We start from the raw sequence: 21,033 nt of genomic DNA on the forward strand, positions 1-21,033 counted from the left end.
GCGCGCCTGTTAAGTTTTGGTAATTTTCAACTCACCACACCCCGCCGTACCCTTCCCAATACATTTACTCCACTAAAAATTCGCCTTCCACTACCCTTTCCCCTGTAGTCCCAGTATGGAATGTTGCCAATGGTAAAGTGTACAATTATTTTAAGTTACTTTGGAGGGCCGAAGCTGTATAAATGCATAAATCAGCAATACTTTGATACGTTTAAACAGGAGGTTGGTACCCTATGGCCCACTTCACTCTCCCTGACTCCCGCCCCTGTAATACGGAAAAGTTCAATGTTAACCAAATTTGTCATCAAACTTGATTTTCTTGCTGTAAAACAAAACATGTACTGCTCACTTAGCCTCTACACTTGTGTACACTGTAAGTGGGACATCCAACAAATGGAAACAAAATGGCGCCCAACTTTAAGTTGTCGCAACTCTCAGTATAAAGGAACTCTAATACAAGGTATTAGAGCGGGAGCCCAGAGGGTTTGGTTAAATGGGAAGGTAAACAATTGCCTTGTACATCACAATGTTCACAATGCATTCCTGTATATGAAACCTGATGACTGGCAAACCGGCTGTGGTGGGTGTGGCTGGGAGAGCAATTTTAAAGTCACCTAAAAGCTAACCTAGATCACCTTTCATGGTAACCACATCAAAGTTAGTACAATGTGTCAGGTATGGCCCCAGGAGCAACAAATGGCCATCGCCAGTAATTATTGGTGGTGGGGTACCCCTGCCAGTCATCAATAATTGACCGCTCACGGCTGACCTAGGTCAGCTCATGAGGTATCCACTTGAAACCTACTGGAAAATGATGGTTAGAACTTCAGATAAAAGGGATGGGCATTGCCAGTAATTTATATTGGTGGGGTAGGCTACCCCTGCCAGTAGACCCCCAAAATGCCCCTCCCCTCATTGACCAAGGTCAGCTCATGAAGTAACCAGTTGAAAACTACTGGAAGATGATTGGCAGGACTCTATATGTAAGGGAGGGGCATTTCCAGTAATTTATATTGGTGGGGTACCCGGTCTATATGAAGTTCACTCAGGTTTTGCTTTTTAAATTACCATGCTAGATTTTTCTGAATTTGACCTTTGTTGACCACAAATTACTTTTGATCTCCATATTATATGCTAGATTTTTCTGAATTTGACCTTTGTTGACCACAACTTACTTTTGATTCCCATATTATACATACACAATACGTTAATTATGCTATGATTGTAAGCACTGTGCACACAAATAAACAAGTTTTTTTTTTTTTATCATGTTTAGGTATTCAGTCATGAACAGCTGTTGACCTCACATGACCCTGTGACCTGCACATAAAGCAACATACTTTTCTCTTTTAAGCTGTCCTTTTTTCAAGCAACTCATCTCACCGGCTGTAACATCATGTTAATCCTTTGCAACGTGTCAAAATGTGATTGGTTACATTCAAGACAGCACTTTCTGAATGATGAATTAGTAAAGCCTGTGTCTCACACATTTCTATTTCATTTTGCAATTAAAAATGCAATTTGAGTGTTGGTTAAGAGAACTAAGCATTATGTCATTAGATAAAATTAGTTGAAAGAGTTTAAGTAAAACTGGACTCTCGCAGGTTCCATTCAGAAAAGTGTTGGGCTGGAGCGCTTCCTCTTTGGGGGTCAGAGGGGCCCTAAATATCTGACCCCTATATCAAGATTGCAATTGGTCAGACTAAGCATCATTCTACATATTTCTTCCAAACTGAAAGATTAATAACCAGATGAGTGAATAATGAATCAATTTGATCCTTAACATTTCTTTGCCGTGACATTTTTCATTTACTTATATTTCAGTTTTATATAAATCACATGTGAATAGCAAATTAGTAATAAAAAAATTGACTTTGGTCTTTATAATTTGAAAGGAAGTTGACAGTGAAGCCAATGACCTTCCTTGTCATGGCCTCTCTGCAGTATCAAATATTGTTAATATTTTTGTCCAAAAAGTGTGCTAAGAAAACCGCATTAAAATGATATCATTCCACTCTGTAATGGTGCTTCAGACCCCTCTCTAAAATGATCCTAATTTATAAATTATGCCATTATGCCAAGTCATGCTCACAAGTCCAGATATGCTAGGGTGCATGGTCACTGATATATCGTAATGGAAGACACATAGATTAATCCAGGTGACATGTCAAGGTGATATGGAGTGCTAGTCATGTGGAAGAAACCCTGCTATGTGAAAGGCATTGAAGACTCACCCCAAACGGTGTGAGGCCATCTGAAAAAGTTAACTTTCTATTGCTTGCAATTGACGTTCTGTTTTGTGTTCCTACAAAATGCTGACAGTAAAGCAAAAGCTTTTTATCTTTAGCTGGACCTGAGATGTCCACCGCTGTATCGTTTATACACTGTGCTGTGGGTATTGACCGCAGCTGTATGTACTGACTGTACACTAGTGTCTAATTACCGAGGTTAGCAAGTTGTGTGTGTATTTTCTGGGATCGATGGTGGTGTCTAACACTTCTGTTACACCTCATTCGAAACTAGGTCAGATTACCGGCATTAGACGTTTTTTTTTGCGCAAGTCTTCACACCCTTTAATACTTATCAGCTTGATTTCAATACAGTCAATATGAAGCTAGAGAAATGCCGGTCATTCAAACATGCGTCCTCTGAGAGGTCATGCCGGATGGAGGACAGTACAACTGAACCTGGTCGGCGTCTTTTGATTCTCTAGGACATATGCCTTTAGTAAATATACTTTCACATTTTGATTGATTCCTTTGTTTTAGACCATTAACCTACCTAGTATACTGACATACATTTGCTTAAATTTGCTATCTGGTACATCTTGACCACTTACCCTAGAGATCCTGGGGATAGTTACGTGGTACTTGCAAGACAAAATGCTATATAAACTTAGCCAATTGCTACGGTAATTGCAAAGGTGTATAAAGCAGTTTTGTACACACTAATGGTTTTGGTATTTTATGATTTAACCCAAATTCATAAACTTCTAAATTGCTACATATTGTCAACAATTATGTATTTCCAGAGACCAGTTTTTTCAATATATTTGTCCTTTGCACTCTCCATTCTGATATGAATCTATTTTTCTATGATAGATTAAACGTTCCAAGGAATTCCAACACATCTTAAATCGACAGCTTGCTGTTCAGTTTTCCATTGAAGTATTGATTTGCACAATTTTCAACATTTGACATGATAACGTCAATTGAAGCACGTTCCCACTTGCAGGAAATTAGAGTTTAGACGGTAATATGGAACCAGAAGTTCCCTTCGTTGTCTGAGAGCTACTAGGTGGCAGAAGGTAGATCATCTGGTCACCCCGGGCCAACAGAATACCATCCTCATCCTTAAACTCAGCACTACAGTCAAAAAATTTGGGACTAGCTCTTGTAGCCTGAGCTGTAATGTAGATTTTCTGTCCCACTGGTATGTCTTTGAGGCGCCTGAAAAAAAAACAAGAATTTGTACTTTTCAATTTGAAAAACTTTCAGTTATTGTAGTTTTTGGCGGGTAGCATGGTTGCTTGCCTCTTTTAATTGTGATCTTGAGGTTTGATAAAGAATACCAGTTTGACATGTTAATATGGCTGCATGGTTTGGCATTGGTAAAACGGTGTTCGGTTTTGAATTCTGAACCCGGGTTTTTGACTAAAAATCCGGGTTTACATAATGTATCATGTACGCAAGTGAGCGAACTGTCATGTGACAAAACTTTCTTCCACCCAGCTCACAATTATTTTGGGATGAAAATAATTAGTTAAACCTCCTTGCCTTTGCAGCTGCATTGTGCACATTTGCGAGTAACTTTGTTTGCAATAGCCCAGCCGCCAAAGCCCAGCCACCATAGCCCAGCCACCACAGTCCAGCCACCATAGCCCAGCCAACACGGCCTAGCCACCACCGCCCAGCCACCATAGCCCAGCCGCAACCTCAGAGTATATATATTATGTATTGGAAGTGACATAAACTAATCTGTTTATAGAATGTCAGGAACGCAGCACCTTAGGTTGCTGTGATATAAATAAATTGTGACACAAAGAATTCAAATGCTTCCTACAGCATTACACAATTAAACACTGAAATTGAACTAGAGCCTCACGTTGGGGTAAATAAAATGTTAGATGACCAGTTCCACTGTACATAATCAGTGCCTCACCTGACGCTCATCTCCAAAGACACTCCATGTACCTCTGCCCCGAACAGAGTGCTTGCGGCGCCAAATGTGACTGCATCTATAACGGTGATCAATACCCCACTCTGTACTTGACTGTAAGGGGTCAGAAATTCTTGACGTACCTCAAATTCAAAGCAAGCTTTACTGGGATGGACGGAAATGAGTTTAAGCTGTGAAAGTAAATATGGTGAAAGTAACACTTCCATTACAGAGCTGTCAGAGTATCTCGCTAGTTTCAGTTGTGTGCACAAAATGGGGGGTGGGGGAGGGGGAAGAAAGGGGTGGTGGAGGGGCGGGGGAGGGAACTTGGTTCGTGTCCCACAATCTCCATTGTCAGTCTGGTGAAGAATCTTCAGTAGTGAGATTCTTCAAAAATTCAAATTTTTTACCATAAACTTAAGATTTAGACCTAGTTAAAGACCTGATTTATACAGTAGTCTAAATATACCATTTAATGTCTAAACTTTTTTCCGCTGCGGAGGACCCCCAAACCCTGCTACATATGACGTGCTTTCAATGACCTCAAAGCCACACCCGTCACTCCCAAATTTTCCCATCTACCTACGGCAGCTCCATAAAAGGTTCACATCTGTACTAAATCAGGAATGTAGAATCATGCAAAAGTGTATGTACCTTTTAATTCGCAAGTCGTAATGACACTTTGTGTACTGTAGCTTATAAAATGGTAGGCTACTGCATCAAAGACACAACAATTTTGACAGCACTAGCAGACTCATAGATCAGAGGTACAAAATCCAAAAATCACAAGACATTTCTATCCAATAATGTAGAAAATAAAGTTATAGCAGAACTTTGTGTTCAAATAGGAGACATATTGCTTGTATAGTCCCAAACTTTGTTGCAGCAACAGAAAGAATTTACGAGGATGCATAGCCTGTTACTTGTACAAACTACATTATTGCATTTCTGTCGGCAGCTACTGTTGCTTCAACCAGATAAAATGGATGCTATTTGACCCAAACTGTAACAATGACTGTGCAGAATGTGTGCTTTCTTCTATGTGCCCTTTACTGACTAAACCATAATTCTTGCAATTCTCTAAACTACTACTTGATGACTTGTAGCCAGAGTAAAAGAAAAATATTATAGAAAAGATTCGCTTTTGGCAGTTACAGTATTAATAGTACACTTAGACTCACAGAAATTGGTGTCCCACAAATTAATGGTAATGATTTACTTTCTCATTTGACAGTCCTTGGGCAAGTTGGAATAATTTCATCAGTTAATTCTGATGGGGTGTCAGTAAACTAGATTTACTGTACCATTATGGTATTAAATATAGCATTTTTTGAACACTATGTATTTATCAACAACTTTATAACAATACTGAGAAGCACTAAATGTTGAGAGAGCTTCAAATTTACCTTCCTCCTCTTTAGTACACGGATAGTATAGGCCTCAACTGTAGCCTAGGCTACTATTTTAGGTATTACCAGGCCTGCCATAGGCTTACCCTTGATGTCAACATGTCATGAGTGAGCTAACATTAATGGCATATATAACCCCAGGTTTCCTGGAAATCATAGTGTCACAACATAAACATCCTGCGATTACAGGCGTCATGTTCGTAGGCATTACAGTATATACTATATAGGCTATGACTACTGTCATGTTACTAGGAAAAAGTTACTGTACATATCTCCACTCCATTAAACTTCAATGGCTGTGTGTGAGATGAATCATTTCGCGAAACCAGCCCTCAGCTTACAGTATATACTAATTAGTATAGTGCCTAAGCCAACTTTTCGACGTATTTCTTTATTATCTTTCCCTTTGATCGTCTAATGGTCAAAGTGATATTTGTAACAAACGCGAAATAACATATTTACATAATTACAAATAAGCGACGGGCCATCTACTTGTGTTGCTCTACGACTAAATTGTCGTTCTGCGATGGCGAACATATCCTCATTACACATCTTGACTACGGGCGCTTCTTGCCAACCATCCGCAGGGGTTCACATACTGTAGTACTATATAGTAGTATCATAGAGTATAGTGTATATTTGTCAGCTTAGCTGGAAACAAAGTGTACATGCTAAATCACATCAACGGGAATGCCTGTACTATACCGGTTCGAGCAACTTGTTCAGTTGATTGAACAAATCGCCCCGAAATTTGAGCTATTTAATGGCTAAATGACAGTGGATTACGCCGTTTTCCAGTAAAATATAAATAATGTACTGGCATTTTCTGCCAATAGACATGAAGAACAAATAGGCACATGACTGGAGTCGATTTTACAATCGCACTTGGTATACAATTATTGCAAGTTAAATATTATCAGCAAATATTATGGCATGGGCTCTTCCCATAAGCCTGGTGTGTTGTAACTCGCGGAAATTCCAATGAGGACTTCATTATTGACTTGAAGTTTCAGAACGTTCATATTTTTTTTTAGCAAGTAGTTGAAATTGTGGACTTCTGAGCCTGAAATGTGTAAAATTGGTTGTTTTGTAATATTCCCGGAGTTGTCTAGAAAAATGTCATTCGCAAGCATTGACTGATGTACCTGAGGGTCACAGGAAGAAATCCAGAAAATATTTGTCAATCTCACTCCCCACCTGTCTACTAGCCGACCGTAACTTCCTAATGACGTAGTAAATACGGTACTAAAATAAAGTCAGCACCGGTCGGCTTTTCAGTCTAGTGTCGAACACCTCCCCCTATCCTGACCTTCCCCCCTCCCCCCATCTCCAACCTGCGTAGCTGGCAATGTTGTTATATAATCGAGTCCAGAATCGTATTCGTGCCTGATCGAAACCAACGTGTCCAAGAACTTTAAGCCTATGGTTAATTTACTTGCCCTGAATTATAGGAAAATACATCAAATCTTTTTACTGTTGATTTCCTTTTCAAATGAAAGTAAAGGAAAATATTTTTTTGTTGTTTTCCATAGAGTTAGTTACATGTATATATATTTGAAATTGTAATGAGTTTGAAAGCCAGAACAGTGAAAAAACTTTCAGCCTCCAACGGGATTCGAACCCGGGCCTCCCGGTTTATACGCGGACATCCTATTCACCTCACTACAGTAGCTGGTATCACAGGGGTGGTATCACAAATAGAGCAAATTTTAATGATGGCTGGTTTCCTACTTTCCTGATTTCTTGTGAACAATATCCATCAACAAATCCACCAAAATAAAAAGAAAATCAATCAAGAAATGACTGAGTTAATCGATTAAAAAACTGCTATTTATTATTCACAATTTCACATATAAATTTTAATATCTGATTGAATTTAATACATTCTAATTGTAAGTATAAATATAAATTTGGATATATTAAATCTACGTTATATGAAATGAAATGTTATTTTGCAAATTTATACAGAAAGTACAATAATTAAAAAAAAAAAATGTTGGAAATGAGGTAGCCAAAATAATCGTTTAGATGTGACATTCCCTCCATGAAGAATACAGAACATGAAGCAAGCTGAAGGATACATTTTAGACAGCCAAATTTGGAAAGAACATCGACTTTTCTAGGTACTGTCTATTGCAGAAAATGTTATTCCACATCTTAGGGGGGTCTAACTTGTGGTACTATTTTGTTGGACGTTTCCTCTGTATAACTGAAGTCATTATGGCTCTTATTATAAAGTAGCAAGTCAAAGGTAACCGATCCTTCATTATCGAGTGGCCAACCAAATATAGTTTTCTAAACAGTTTTCTGACTGTTCTCTGGTGGCATATAACTTTGAGCCAAACCACTGCAGACAGAATATAACCCTACCATACTGCACTTACTGAGTGTTACAAGTATTACTGATGCTTAAAGTTACCCTGTGTTTTGTACATAAATGAAATCACAAGTTTACTATGTGCTTTACCATGGCATCAAATAGATCTAAATGTACAGGTTGAAATAACTTCCTATCCAATTTTTGTAATTACAGTACATGTCACAATATCCCACTGATTGTATATTTATATATTTATGTTCTTTATTGTGGTTTATAACCCTGTCTTATATCATTTTTTACGCTTATTGCTCTTGTTCTTACTTTTTAGGTTTTCTTAAGTTTGGTAATTTTATATATGGTATTGGTTCTTTTGTACAGTGCTCTTAAGCATGTTTTATTTCATGATAACAGCACTTTAATATATGGTATTTATTATTTATTATTAATACTGATTTGCTAATCACAACTGTTGGTATCCTCACACTCACCCTCCTTCATTCATTGGTGCTTAAATTTAAGATTATTCAGGCAAGTTAACCCATACCCCAATGAAGATAAGGAATCGAATAGCACATTAACGTTCTAAATAATCATAGTAAGTTACTACTCATTAACAAGAGCTATCAGGATCAAATAGCCAATTACTGTTCATTAGCAGCGATGTACAAAGAACAACTACTTATCATTTAGTATGAAATACAAAGGAGAATTCCTACTCATTACCATGACATATCAAGATCAATTAATACTTATCATTAGAATGAAATTCAAAGGTCAAATATGGCTCATTACCATGATGTATCAAGATTAATTACTTATCATTAGAATGAAGTACAGAGGTCAAATATGGCTCATCACCATGTATAATCAAAATATATTACTTATAATTAGCATGAAGTACAAAGGAGAATTCCTGCTCATTACCACGACATATCAAGATCAATTACTACTTATCATTAGAATGAAATTCAAAGGTCAAATATGGCTCATTACCATGAGGTATCCAGTTCAATTACTTACATTAGAATGAAGAACAGAGGTCAAATATTACTTATAATTAGCATGAAGTACAAAGGTCAATTCCTGCTTATTACTATGATGTATCAAGATGAATTACTTATTATTAGAATGAAGTACAGAGGTCAAATATGGCTCATCACCATGTATAATCAAAATATATTACTTATAATTAGCATGAAGTACAAAGGAGAATTCCTGCTCATTACCATGACGTATCAAGATCAATTACTTATAATTAGCATGAAATTCAAAGGTCAAATATGGCTCATTACCATGAGGTATCCAGTTCAATTACTTACATTAGAATGAAGAACAGAGGTCAAATATTACTTATAATTAGCATGAAGTACAAAGGTCAATTCCTGCTTATTACCATGATGTATCAAGATCAATTACTTATCGTTAGAATGAAGTACAGAGGTCAAATAAGGCTCATCACCATGTATAATCAAAATATATTACTTATCATTAGCATGAAGAACAAAGGTCAAATACAGCTCATTAACATAAGGATCACGTACAGTATATACACCACACAATCCCATGTCATAACTTAGCTGCCAAGTTTTTATGCTTTGTGGAAGTGCTTGATGGTGTTGTGTGGTATATCGTTTGACTGCCTCTCGCTGCAAGCTTTCCGTCCTCATCAATAAAGTCAGCGTTGCAGATGAAAAACTTTTTTCCCGCTCTTACTGCTTCTGCTTTCACATGTATAGTTTCCCCCTTTCTAATTCCTTTGAGATATCTGAAAATCAAATAGAGAACAAAGGTGGATTTGTCATGTGGAGCTTCCGGAAATGTGTGTCTGTGTGGATCGAGGGTGGGGGAGGGAGGGGAAGAAAGTGACAAGGTTTGAGGTCAATCCTAGGAGGGCTATTCTATTTTTGTAGGTGTGCAAAAGATAATTTCAGCTGGCAATTTTAGCAGTCGTTGAACAGTTTAAGTAAGGCTATTTCATGTAGATTATCCGATAGTAATTGAACATTCTACAAGATTATGGACTATGAGCTACTGTAGGCATCTAAGACTAAAGATGGATCATCTGATACTGCTCGGCCCTTTATTTGATGATACAAAGGAACCAGCTGAATGATATAGCAATGCTGTAGAGTGCTTCCCCCAGTTATGAATAGCAGAGTGTATGGTCTAGAGAGGGGGGGGGCAGGGGAGGCTGGTTGTCATCTGCTACATCTTTTGATCTTGTCAAACGCTTTGATTCCACTATACCTCTATTTGTCAAAAAGACACTTTGCTAAGTACCTATTTGTAAAAAACACTTTGAGAAATTTATGTAGTAAATGTACTAAAAGGCATTGAAGACTCGCCCCAAACCGCGAGCGGCCATCTGAAAAAGTTAACTTTCAGTTGCTTGCAATTGAAGTGACGTTTTGTTTGTGTTGCTACAAAATGCAGACAATAATGAAACGTGATACCATAATTGTTATCTTTAGCTGGACCTGAGATGTCCATCGCTCTATCCTTTGTATACTGTGCTTTGGGTATTGACTGCAGCTGTATGTACTGACTGTACACTAGTGTCTAATTACCGACGGTAGCAAGCTGTGTGGGTATTTTCTGGGATCGATGGTTTTGTTTAACACTTCTGTTACACCTCGTTCGAAACTAGGTCAAATTACCGGCATTAGATGTTTCTTTTTGCGCGAATCTTCACACCCTTTAATGACCTCTATTGGAATCTACAGATCCAACCAAATTTAGCTTACCCACCTTACACTCATTTCTACAGAATCACCATGGAAAGTATCTGTCAATGTGCCTGCTGCAATGAAGGTAAGTACATCTACGACAACAGCAAGAATCCCACCATGAAAGTAGCCACTGACATTCATGTAGATATCTTCAACTTCAAAGCTAAAGACAACTTCTCCAGGTTGAACAGAAACCAGTTTTATCTACAACGAAAAAAAAAAAAAAATATTGATATATATACAGAATATATTAATAGTAAATTAGTTATTAAAGCAACTGGACATTCGGGGCATACAATTTAACTGGTTCAAAAACGGTTTGAACAATCACAGAAGAGAATCATCTATGCCAAGACTCATCATTTTGCCTAAAAGGAGACACAAACACAACTATCATTATTGGTATATTAGATAAATGTTATTATTTACATAATAATAATGATTATGAACATGAATAATGAATATGTCACATATCCCAAACAGCTAAGACAAATCTTGCTCCATTTTGGGATATCAGAGAATAAATACGTTCCTTCACACACAAAGACTAGCTGACAACTTGATCAACTCTAAATATGACATCATCCAGCCATATAATGGGCTGCAAATATATTTTAAGTTCATCTTTATCTATTAAAATGCATAAACTGTAGATAGGTTTTGCAAATTCTGCATCACATAAAATGACAGCTCCCAGATGTTACCTTTAAACTAGGTACAATTCCCAAACTGAGCAAGATTTTTCTTCTAAGCTATTTTGGGAAGTAATTCTTCTCAAAGATCTCTGTCGCATACAATGGTGGGATATGTGTCCTCATTCAAACTGCAGACAATATTGCTGTATTGAATCTGCCCCAAGCTTACGATTCTTTTATCAACTGTTAAAAGAAAGCAACCAAACTCTGTAAGTTTCATACAAGTAATTATGGTGCTTATTTGTCTCTTCTTTGTATTTGAATATGTGACAACTTTGTTAATATTAGCCAAATAACTATGAAAGGAAGTGAAGACTCGCGCACAAAGAAACGTTTGATGATGGTAATTTGACCTAGTTTCGAATGAGGTGTAACAGAAGTGTTAGACACCACCATTGATCCCAGAAAATACACACACAGCTTGCTACCGTCGGTAATTAGACAATAGTGTACAGTCAATACATACAGCTACGGTCCATACCCACAACACAGTGAACACATAGCAGCGATGGACATCTCAGGTCTAGATAAAAGATAACAAGGTATCACGTTCCATTACTGTCTGCATATTGTAGCGACAAGAAGAAAACTTCACTTGCAAGCAACGGAAAGTTTACTTTTTCAGTGGGCTGCACTCGGTTTGGGGCGAGACTTCAATGCCTTTAAGAGTATAAATCATTATTGTTATTTATCCTCTGAGGTAACATGTCTTTTAGTTTTCTTAAACATTTACTCTACGTAGGGGCCTATGGAATACTTTTATACTGTTCATATTTTGTGTAGCATCTTGAACATTCTGAATTTTGCTTGTATAAAGTCTGATGGTTCTTTATGGTTTATTATTATGTTGAAATATCTATAAAGAATATGAAAGGACCATTCTCAAGGCCAAAGATAGGATTTTATCCTCCCATTCTCAACCACACATGTGTAAAACAAATTTCTCAGTTTGATACTATGCTATTAGTAAGCACCTTGGTGTGTAGGGTCTAATCATTGCCAATTTCCTTTGGCCTATGTAACTTGTAGGATTATGATGATGTCATATAGCATATCACATCTATTCTTACGAATCTTAGTGGAGGTGAACTTCCCCAAAATTCAGCTCCAACCCTCCCAACACGTTCTGTTGTGTTAAGGCTTAAGCTAGGTGTCAAAGTACCATAGGAGAGCACTTCCTCATCTTACATCTGCTCTCCTGTAATGAAATAAGCTTTCTCCTTCAAAGATACTGTAGGTCTAGCCTAGTCTCACTGAATTTAACTTTGCCCTAATGTTCGTGTAGATCAGCTTTGTACAGAAAGGACAACTGGCCTAGGCCTAACTCAACTTAGGAGGTCCGAGTTGTTGTTTTTAGATCGATTGTGATCTATAGGTATGATTAACTTACTGGTTTAAAAAATGGACTAATACCATGACGACTATGCATTTCCAGTAACGTTTGGGCATCCTTAAATAATTTTTCAGAAGCCATATTTAACGTTCCCAGGGGCGTAACAAGCGTCTATGCAACTGAGGGTGCAAAGCAGTACTAGGTCTACTGTACTCGTAAGCTCCTCGGTGTAGGATGCACTCTCGACCAGCTGAGGCCACAATTGCATATGTTGGACACTGATCTACACTAACGCTGGAACTTACCTTCAGCCGGTTATCAAAAATGTCATCAGCGTCGAAAGCGTTACTCGAGACATTATCATCCGTCTTGAAACACGGTCATATAAGGAACGGGTTTGATCACGTTTTGAAAGATGTACGTTACAATAACTTAGTAAACGGGTCATTTACAAACGTACAGTAGACCTAGGCTACACTACATTAAGTAACAGTAGGCCTAGAATAAGAGTTCCAGGCCCTCAGGTCTACACACAGTAGGATGGTGACTTCGAAGTTCGGCCACTTAAGACTTAAAACACCCCAAAACTAAATCTTCTGGTATAAATCATTTGAAAATATACTTCATATGGTGGGAGAATTTTGTTATAGTACGATACACGGCCAAACTTTCTTTCCTGCAAACTGTTTTCACGTTGTTTTCCAAGAAGATTCTTCGTGATTGTGGAACTGGTATTTCTTGCTAGAGTATTGCGAAGTTCGGACACGCAACCCACAGTGTGGCGCTGGTAAAAATTGGTGGCGCTGTTGCTCTTTCAGTAATTATAACAGACTTCATAGATCTTCGTCATTTTATTGACAAATATGTAAGTAATTTCTTGCACACGGGTCATTTTGGAGAGAAAATAACTGTAGCTTCGTACTTTTGGGGGAATTTTGGCTCTTCCTGTAGGTTTTCATGGTGAAAATCGTGTATTTCTTAGGGTGCCCGAACTTCGCAGTATGGCGAACTTCGCAATACTGACTATACATACATTAGCGGTACCTGTTTAACGAAGCGAAAATAAACATTGCAAAATATTACCGCAACTCAACGGTATCAGCAGAAATAAGGCGTCCTGCCCTCATTATTGGTCGGACAACGGGGTGAATAACACAACACGCTCTCCTTGTTGCCCAGCAGCTAGACTAAGATCATGGAATCGCATGTTAATGCTGCATGTTCTGTGCCAAGTTAAATTCAAATATGTACAGATAAAATTGTTTCTAGGCATAACCTGTTATTTTTTTATGTGGATTAAGGGTAACATCAGTCCCCGATTTCCGGCGACAGTCCCTGTAGAATTCGTATGCCATCCCTGGATTAAGCAATTAGGCAGTGAAGCATTGTACAGTATAAGTAATGTACTCTACAGTTCCAAAGAAGTATGGCATACAGTAGGCCTTTGCTAAAAAGCATTTGTTCCCAGAAGTGAGGGTTTTGCTATTAATTTATGAAAGGAAATCACAGTTAGATCCTCCTGCAAGCAGGAACTCGCGAAGAAGCCATCATTGGCTTATCAAAGCCGCAAGCTGACCGAAGTCAGTCTCTTTGATTCATATTAAAGTCCATGATTATGAATTGTCAATTGTCAACAACTCTGTAACTGGACGACATACATTAATCTTGGAGTAACTCGAACTCAGGACCCTTTGATTGAAAGGCACTGATAGGATATGCATGAACCATCTGAACAAACCATTTGAACCAGGTCAATAGGAATTCCCAATCCTTGCAGCTATTCACCCTGCAGGAAAATGAGTAAATTTAAGAATAACCCCCAAGAAATCAGTTCTTACTTCTATTAAAGACATTCAGCAATTCAAGAGGGCGTTAACCTAAAGTTAGAAACATTTGAGTGTCATGGGTTCTCAATAACATTGTAAATTACCCAAACGTATCAGGAGCTGTATGTACATGCTTTGTTGTCTGCTTTGAGGGAGAAATTGCTGGTTTACTAAATAGTTAAACTACTTGAGTTCTACGATACATGTTTGCAAGAAGATTCAGCAAGGCTTTCCATGCCAGGTTAGGCCTGTAGTATCAAGTGAGTGGTACTTTCTAACCCCTACTGAAGTATTTTGTAGCCTGAACTGTGGGAAAAATAATTCCAACGTGATCATCCAAACCCATGCAGTTTTACTGGTGAAGCAAAGTTTTTCAACCCAGGTTGACCTAGGCTATAGGTAAGACCTATAGTATATACAGTATAGTGCAAATGTGGTTGGGGTATTTTCTCCCTCCCCTTGCTCAGGACTTTGATCTTTTATACAGTGCTGTATTACTAGGTTTCAAGTTGTATAGCACTCTCCTCACTGTTGTTGGTCTACCTTTTAAAGTATATAATCTTTGTAGCCTAAAATCTGTGGGTCCAGATCTAAACCCATATATTGCTGTATAGCTACTTTACTGTACCTTTAGAGACACTATGGTACATGGTCTCACACTGTCAATAGATACAAAATATTCAGGAATGGCCTACAGTAGCTTAGAACACTCCTTACATATACTGAGCTGTTGTACCAGTTGCTGTAGTTATGAAATCATTTCATGGTGTAGCGGATTTTCACAGATCACTAGCTTCAGATAAACTTGTGACTAGATCAGGAAAGTCATATATTTAAGAGCTCCTGATGGGGTAAAGTCTGCAGTACTGTACCTGGTTGATGATAACTGCTTTTTCCTATCTGTGTTATTATTTTGTGTGATGGGTGAGTGTGATATGCTACACTGATGAATGAAAATTTAATGGACAATTTTGTATTTCATACATTTTTACAAAATATCAAAAGATATCAAAATTAGCTGTTACATATGGGAACAGACAGCTGTACACATGATCCAATGTCATTTTACTGCTGTACAAAAGTTGATGTTTCTTCAGAGAAATAGCAACATTGGTGAAATAGCTCTCAATTTATTACATTATATCTGAGTCTAATTATTTATAAAAGAAACAGCTGGATGTATTTGCATCGAGCAAGCAGTTATGCTCTAAAACCAGTTTCTAAATATATGTTAGCTTACTTCACAAAGTGTCAAATGTCTCAACATGAAATTATGCAATAGCTAGGTAAATTTTGATGCCATTGTGTAAAGTATAAATGTGACATTGAAAAAAAGTCAATCATGCTGTTGACTTGATATACATGTATATCTTTCTTCATTTAAAAGTGCTATGTTAAGCAGCTGGAATTTAGCTCACTCATTTGATGTTATTTCACAAGAATTTATATATTTACAGGTCAAGATTCTCAGTGCTGTCCCAGGAAAAGTTGACTTTGAAATGGAAGTGAAGCATGAGCACACTAATCAGGGCAATATATTGCACGGTGGCCTGACCTCTACCTTAATAGACACTTTGACAACCCTGGCTCTGATGTCTACAGAAAGACAAACTCCGGGTGTCAGCGTAGACTTGGGAATCAAGTAAGTCACTAAATAGCCAAAAAAATGGGAAGGAGTGGGGTGTGAGGGAGACTTGTTATATAAAAAGAAGGGTAGGGTTTGACCCAATATAAGTGGAGGGTACCTTTGGCTTGGAAGTAATCATTAAATGAGCCTGATCAACATCCTCCATCTTTGATTTTATATGTGCCCTTTAAAGCCACAAGACAGTTAAGGATACAATTGTTTTTAGAGGTAAGGTTAGTTCTTCAAGAAAAATGTTAACAGAACTTTCAAAGTAAAGGTTATTATGTACATTCAATAAATAAGGAGTTGCAACACACTGCAGTGGGGTATGATCCTTCTTAATCTGCACATCAGTAAAATACGTTTAGGGTGTAGATGCAATCATTAATTTGTGATCAAAATGTTATAGATGTACAGCAAAGAGAGAATGAAATTTTGACCTTGGACCTGAGTTCTTGATTCAATTAAGGATGATTTATGAAAGAGATATTTTTGGTCTTTGTTTCTGCTGAGGATTATTCTGGGCTTCCTGTGATACTGTACTATTCTAGTATTATAAGACACAGCCAGTGCTGCATATAACATGATGCAGTAGCAAAACTTAATGCTAGCCTATTAAACTGTCTCTCATGACCAAAATTGTAAGCATGAAACAGTTGCCAAAATGTCTGTGTTCAACATGAATTTTGTACAGTACTTAGCTTTGTAAAGCCAGAGACAAAACCAGAGCAGAGTGTCTCATCGCAAAATGCAATCACAAAATGGTCAAATTGATATAATTACAAACTTGTGCAAAGATGTACCATAGACTTTGTAGTTTTTCGTACACAAGAATCATCGTTTTTTATAAGAGCTAAAATTCAGAACATTTAAAACTGCTGCACCAAATTTGAACACTAAATTTATACCTGCAAAGTTCTTTTTGATGGTTTAATCAAACAAAATAAAAAAATATCTATACCTTTGGGTCATATACAGTATTGACCTCTAGTGCCTTTCTGGATTTAATACCCTCTAGGGCCCTAACTCTAATACTCTCTAGGGCGGGTGGTTGGTGAGGTACATGAGGAGGTGGACTGTGTTTACCACTGCCTTGTACATTACAAGCTGGAATCCCTTTGGACTAACAGTGACCACCCCCTCGATATCCACCTGTGAGACAAGTAATCCTGCGCAGTGGTGGGCTCAGACAGCCTCCTTCTGTTACCAAAACCCGCTCCTTTATCTTTCATATCTCAGGCTATTAAAATTCATAATATTAATTTTAAACGTTAGGTTGTCTTTCTAGCCATTTCTATACAGCCTGCTGCTTTTTCATGTTTTCTTTCTTTTTAGTTTAACTTCTTATTCTTTTATGTTTTATTGACTTGCAAACACTGTAGTTTCCTTTTAAGGATCAATAAAGTTATTCTTACTCTTACTCACTCTTACTCTTGATATATGCAAACCCCATCCACAAACAAGCCAAGTTTTGCAGGTATACTCAAGAATAAGGAAAGCAATATAGTACGTCTTGCTTGAATGTGCTAAGAGATAGCTTTGGGGTTATTTGGATTTCTCTTCATCTGTGTGTTGTGCAAGGGGAGGTGTTGTGCATGGGGGCCGTTGTACATGGAGGGTGTTGTGCATGGAGGGTGTTGTGCATGGAGGGTGCTGTGCATTGGGAGGTGTTGTGTATGGGGATGTTGTGCATGGGAATGTTTGATGTTGTGCATGGGGGTGTTGTGCATGGGAAGTGTTGTGCAAAGGGGTTTGTGCATGGGGAGGTGTGCATTGAGACTGAGAGGTGTGCATTGGGAGGTGTTGTGCATGGGGGTGTTTTGCATGGGGGTGTTGTGCATTGGGAGGTGTTGTGCATTGGGAGGTGTTGTGCATGGTGGTGCTTTGCATGGGGGTGTAGTTCCTGGGGAGGTGTTGTGCATAGGGGTTTTGTGCAAGGGGAGGTGCGCATTGGGAGGTGTAATTCATTGGGAGGTGTTGTGCATGGGGGTGTTGTGCATGGGGGTGTTGTGTCTTGGGAGGTGTTGTGCATAGGGGTTTTGTGCATGGCCTTGGGGTGTTGTGTCTGGGGAGGTGTTGTGCATGGGGGTTTGGTGCATGGGGAGGTGTGCATTGGGAGGTGTTGTGCATGGGAGTGTTGTGCATTGGGAAGTTTGGATTACAAAATTTCTTGCTTGAATGAATGTGCATCAGTTTCCTTCCTGCTAGATAAGTGAAAGATGTTAGGCAATTCAAGTCTCTCCTTTGAATGCAAGTTAACATCTGTAAAACTTAATTTGGTTTTCAGCTTTCTAAAGGCAGCCAAGCTGGGAGACAAAATCAAGATTGAAACAGAAGTGATCAAACAAGGAAAGACTTTAGCTTTCACTATGGCCAAGATTCTCAACCAGAAAGGAGAAATTGTTGCATTGGGGAATCATGTGAAGCACATCGGAGGTTGACACTCTACCATGATCTAACAGTCTCTACCTCAAGTCTTCACCTTGGTAAATTGACTCCCATTTTATGTATCATAATAGCATTCAAGTTTGTGAACGCTATATGACACTAAAACTGGAGTCAATTAGCAAGTTTAATAACAAATGATGAACCAGAATTTCTGTTTTCTAAAGTCCAACGAAATCGTAAATTTTATCGCCATTTATTTATAATATCAAATTGGTGAAACTGCATGCCCAGCTTGCCTGCATGTGCCTGTCAGTAAATATTTACAGAGCATCTGAATGGTCTGTGATCAGTTGTAATTCAAGTAAAGAAATAGGATAATTGATAAAAAGATCGAGTATGAAAATGAAATGAATATTTTAAAATGTAATTTTCAGAACAGTATTTTAACGATGATGACAAATTCCATGTACTGTACATGCATGTCTATCCAGCCGTAGGTTGAATCAGTAATATCCTGCTATGCCATTCAAGCAGTATATATATATATAATTATATGTACTTCCGGTTCCCCGTTCCAGCCAAAATGTCATCGTGCTTTAGTTTAAAATTTTGTTTCAAATTTCAAATGCAATTTGATCTTAGTTTGATATGGTTTAAATATGCAGATTGTCTGATGTGATATTTAATGCAGTTCGTTCAATCATCTACTTGTCAGCACATGAAATGTACATCATTTGACATTTGAACCAAAATATTGAGAACATTGATCTATATATATTATATTGAATGATAGTTGTCAAGATGTGTCTTATACATGCAGGTCATGATTAAATAAAAACATGAATCAACATATTTTATACAGGTGATATTTTGTTTTAAAGCATAAGTGCAGCTGGAGAACCATGATTTAATGGTGGATGTGTTGCAAGGGAGAGGACCTGAGATAAAGATGATAAAAAATGGCCTTCACTATGGACAAAACTACAGTATGAAATGTTTCCCCCGAAAGGTGACGAGGGCAGTACTGAAGAACTTAGCAAGCATCAAATCCGGATGTGTGACCCGATCAATTCACTTTGGCTTCAGCTTTGAGTACAACGTTTCAGTATGCTGCCGTGTTGGACAAATCTAACCGTAATAGTAATTAAAGACTTTGCGATCCGCGTTAAAATCATTTTCACTTTCTATACCACTCCCCCACTTCCAGTCATCCTCAGTCATGCTACCATGGATGACCTACGCACTCGCTACACAAGGACATTAACTATTACCATGTCAACCGTTGCTACAGTATGGAAACAGAGATCTGCAATAGGCTTAACTGACCGAAGAACTACAAAATTTCATTCTTTGCATGGGAGTGATGAAAATAAAATCTGCTCATGTGAGCCCAAACCATGGATGGTCTTGTCGAATACAAAAAAAATTGGGGGGGGGGTGGTGGGGTGGGGGACTTTACTTTGCTGCACCGCTGCTTAATATGGCTACGCCACCACCCCAGCTCCATGAGACCCAACAAAACCGGCTCATTTCACCAGTTATTTCTTTAATTGTAAACCAATTAATTCTTCGAACAGTTAGCCAGTTATAGAATAATTGAGTGATCTTGGCCCCCTCTGGCTATTTTCTTTTCTGCGGATGCCCACGCGAATTTGATTTAATTCACTTAGCAGATGGACTGATTGGGCATGTACTAATCATTAACTTCAGTATATAACAGTATTTGACATCACAACGCACGACAGTAAATTTCAAATTTAACACACCAATGAGACTTTCTTACACCATGTATTGAAACACACATACACAGATGTATATATATATATATATATATATATATATATATATATATATATATATATATATATATATATATATATAAATATATATATATATATATATATAGGGTGTTTTCCCCATTTTTTTTTAAAGATGTTTAAACCTACACTAACACCATGCATACGGTAATTGTTTCATATAGGCTAAATATAGATGTAGGATGATCAGTTCCTTTATTTGTTTCCCTTTCTTCCGCCATTCCCTAGCAAGTTCCCTCTCCTTTTCCAAGCCACTGTTGTTTCCCTTAGGCGCCATATTGTTATGCGTCGAGGTTTGTGTACCTATTCAATTCGACACGTGTGTGTTTTGTGTCCGTACAAGTAAAGTTAATTACTCACTGAGTACGTTACAGTTTGTGTTCCGTAGGCCATTCGTACCGAGTATTACAGACGCTTTGAATTTGAGGGGGCTATTGTAGTATGGCTTTGATGCTGAAGGGAAGATGTGCTCTAGGGCGGAACGAACTTTCGGAACACCATATATATATATATATATATATATATATATATATATATATATATATATATATATATATATATATATATATATATATATATATATATATATATATATATATATATATATATATATATATATATATATATATATATATATATATTTATATATATAGCGAACCTCTGGACATACAATCAGCGTCCATAGCCAAGTGGTTAGGGTGTCCGCGTACAGAGCGGGAGGCACGGATTCG

The 21,033-nt window shown here is 37.8% G+C and overlaps 3 protein-coding genes across 4 annotated transcripts; 1 reads left to right on the forward strand and 2 right to left on the reverse strand.

Annotated features, from left to right (window-relative positions):
- Positions 1 to 1,756: 1,756 nt before the first annotated feature.
- LOC139973718 (uncharacterized) lies at positions 1,757 to 6,187 on the reverse strand. Of its 2 annotated transcripts, none has more exons than XM_071980565.1 (3): positions 6,038 to 6,187; positions 4,162 to 4,349; positions 1,757 to 3,449 (listed from the first exon to the last, which is right to left on the reverse strand). In XM_071980565.1, exons 1-3 carry the CDS (start codon positions 6,053 to 6,055, stop codon positions 3,239 to 3,241), a joined length of 417 nt encoding a protein of 138 aa, XP_071836666.1. In that variant the 5' UTR covers positions 6,056 to 6,187; the 3' UTR covers positions 1,757 to 3,238. The 2 variants fall into 2 exon arrangements, with proteins under 2 accessions (XP_071836666.1, XP_071836665.1); XM_071980564.1 differs by having other exon boundaries at positions 6,030 to 6,183.
- A 3,158-nt stretch (positions 6,188 to 9,345) lies between these two features.
- Positions 9,346 to 12,850, reverse strand: LOC139973598 (acyl-coenzyme A thioesterase 13-like). The gene is made up of 3 exons (XM_071980400.1): positions 12,702 to 12,850; positions 10,636 to 10,820; positions 9,346 to 9,652 (listed from the first exon to the last, which is right to left on the reverse strand). Exons 1-3 carry the CDS (start codon positions 12,783 to 12,785, stop codon positions 9,454 to 9,456), a joined length of 468 nt encoding a protein of 155 aa, XP_071836501.1. The 5' UTR covers positions 12,786 to 12,850; the 3' UTR covers positions 9,346 to 9,453.
- A 44-nt stretch (positions 12,851 to 12,894) lies between these two features.
- LOC139973599 (acyl-coenzyme A thioesterase 13-like) lies at positions 12,895 to 19,911 on the forward strand. Its single transcript, XM_071980401.1, has 3 exons — positions 12,895 to 13,061; positions 15,928 to 16,112; positions 18,385 to 19,911. Exons 1-3 carry the CDS (start codon positions 12,969 to 12,971, stop codon positions 18,536 to 18,538), a joined length of 432 nt encoding a protein of 143 aa, XP_071836502.1. The 5' UTR covers positions 12,895 to 12,968; the 3' UTR covers positions 18,539 to 19,911.
- The last annotated feature ends 1,122 nt before the right edge of the window (positions 19,912 to 21,033 follow it).

Source organism: Apostichopus japonicus, chromosome 9 (assembly GCF_037975245.1).
Source record: "Apostichopus japonicus isolate 1M-3 chromosome 9, ASM3797524v1, whole genome shotgun sequence".
In the NCBI taxonomy this organism is placed as follows: Eukaryota; Metazoa; Echinodermata; class Holothuroidea; order Aspidochirotida; family Stichopodidae; genus Apostichopus; species Apostichopus japonicus.

What these genes read in the sequence shown, in the direction of transcription:
- LOC139973598 (XM_071980400.1), bottom strand. Translation starts at nt 12,785, where the DNA reads ATGGCTTCTGAAAAATTATTTAAGGATGCCCAAACGTTACTGGAAATG. An exon ending in TTAGTCCATTTTTTAAACCA is followed by an intron (nt 10,821 to 12,701) that starts GTAAGTTAATCA and finishes TTTTCGTTGTAG; the next exon opens with ATAAAACTGGTTTCTGTTCA. An exon ending in TCTGTAGAAATGAGTGTAAG is followed by an intron (nt 9,653 to 10,635) that starts GTGGGTAAGCTA and finishes TTTGATTTTCAG; the next exon opens with ATATCTCAAAGGAATTAGAA.
- LOC139973718 (XM_071980564.1), bottom strand. Translation starts at nt 6,119, where the DNA reads ATGTGTAATGAGGATATGTTCGCCATCGCAGAACGACAATTTAGTCGT. An exon ending in CGTCGCTTATTTGTAATTAT is followed by an intron (nt 4,350 to 6,029) that starts GTAAATATGTTA and finishes TTACTTTCACAG; the next exon opens with CTTAAACTCATTTCCGTCCA. An exon ending in TCTTTGGAGATGAGCGTCAG is followed by an intron (nt 3,450 to 4,161) that starts GTGAGGCACTGA and finishes TTTTTTTTTCAG; the next exon opens with GCGCCTCAAAGACATACCAG.
- LOC139973599 (XM_071980401.1), top strand. Translation starts at nt 12,969, where the DNA reads ATGTCATCAGCGTCGAAAGCGTTACTCGAGACATTATCATCCGTCTTG. An exon ending in TTGATCACGTTTTGAAAGAT is followed by an intron (nt 13,062 to 15,927) that starts GTACGTTACAAT and finishes ATATATTTACAG; the next exon opens with GTCAAGATTCTCAGTGCTGT. An exon ending in AGCGTAGACTTGGGAATCAA is followed by an intron (nt 16,113 to 18,384) that starts GTAAGTCACTAA and finishes TTTGGTTTTCAG; the next exon opens with CTTTCTAAAGGCAGCCAAGC.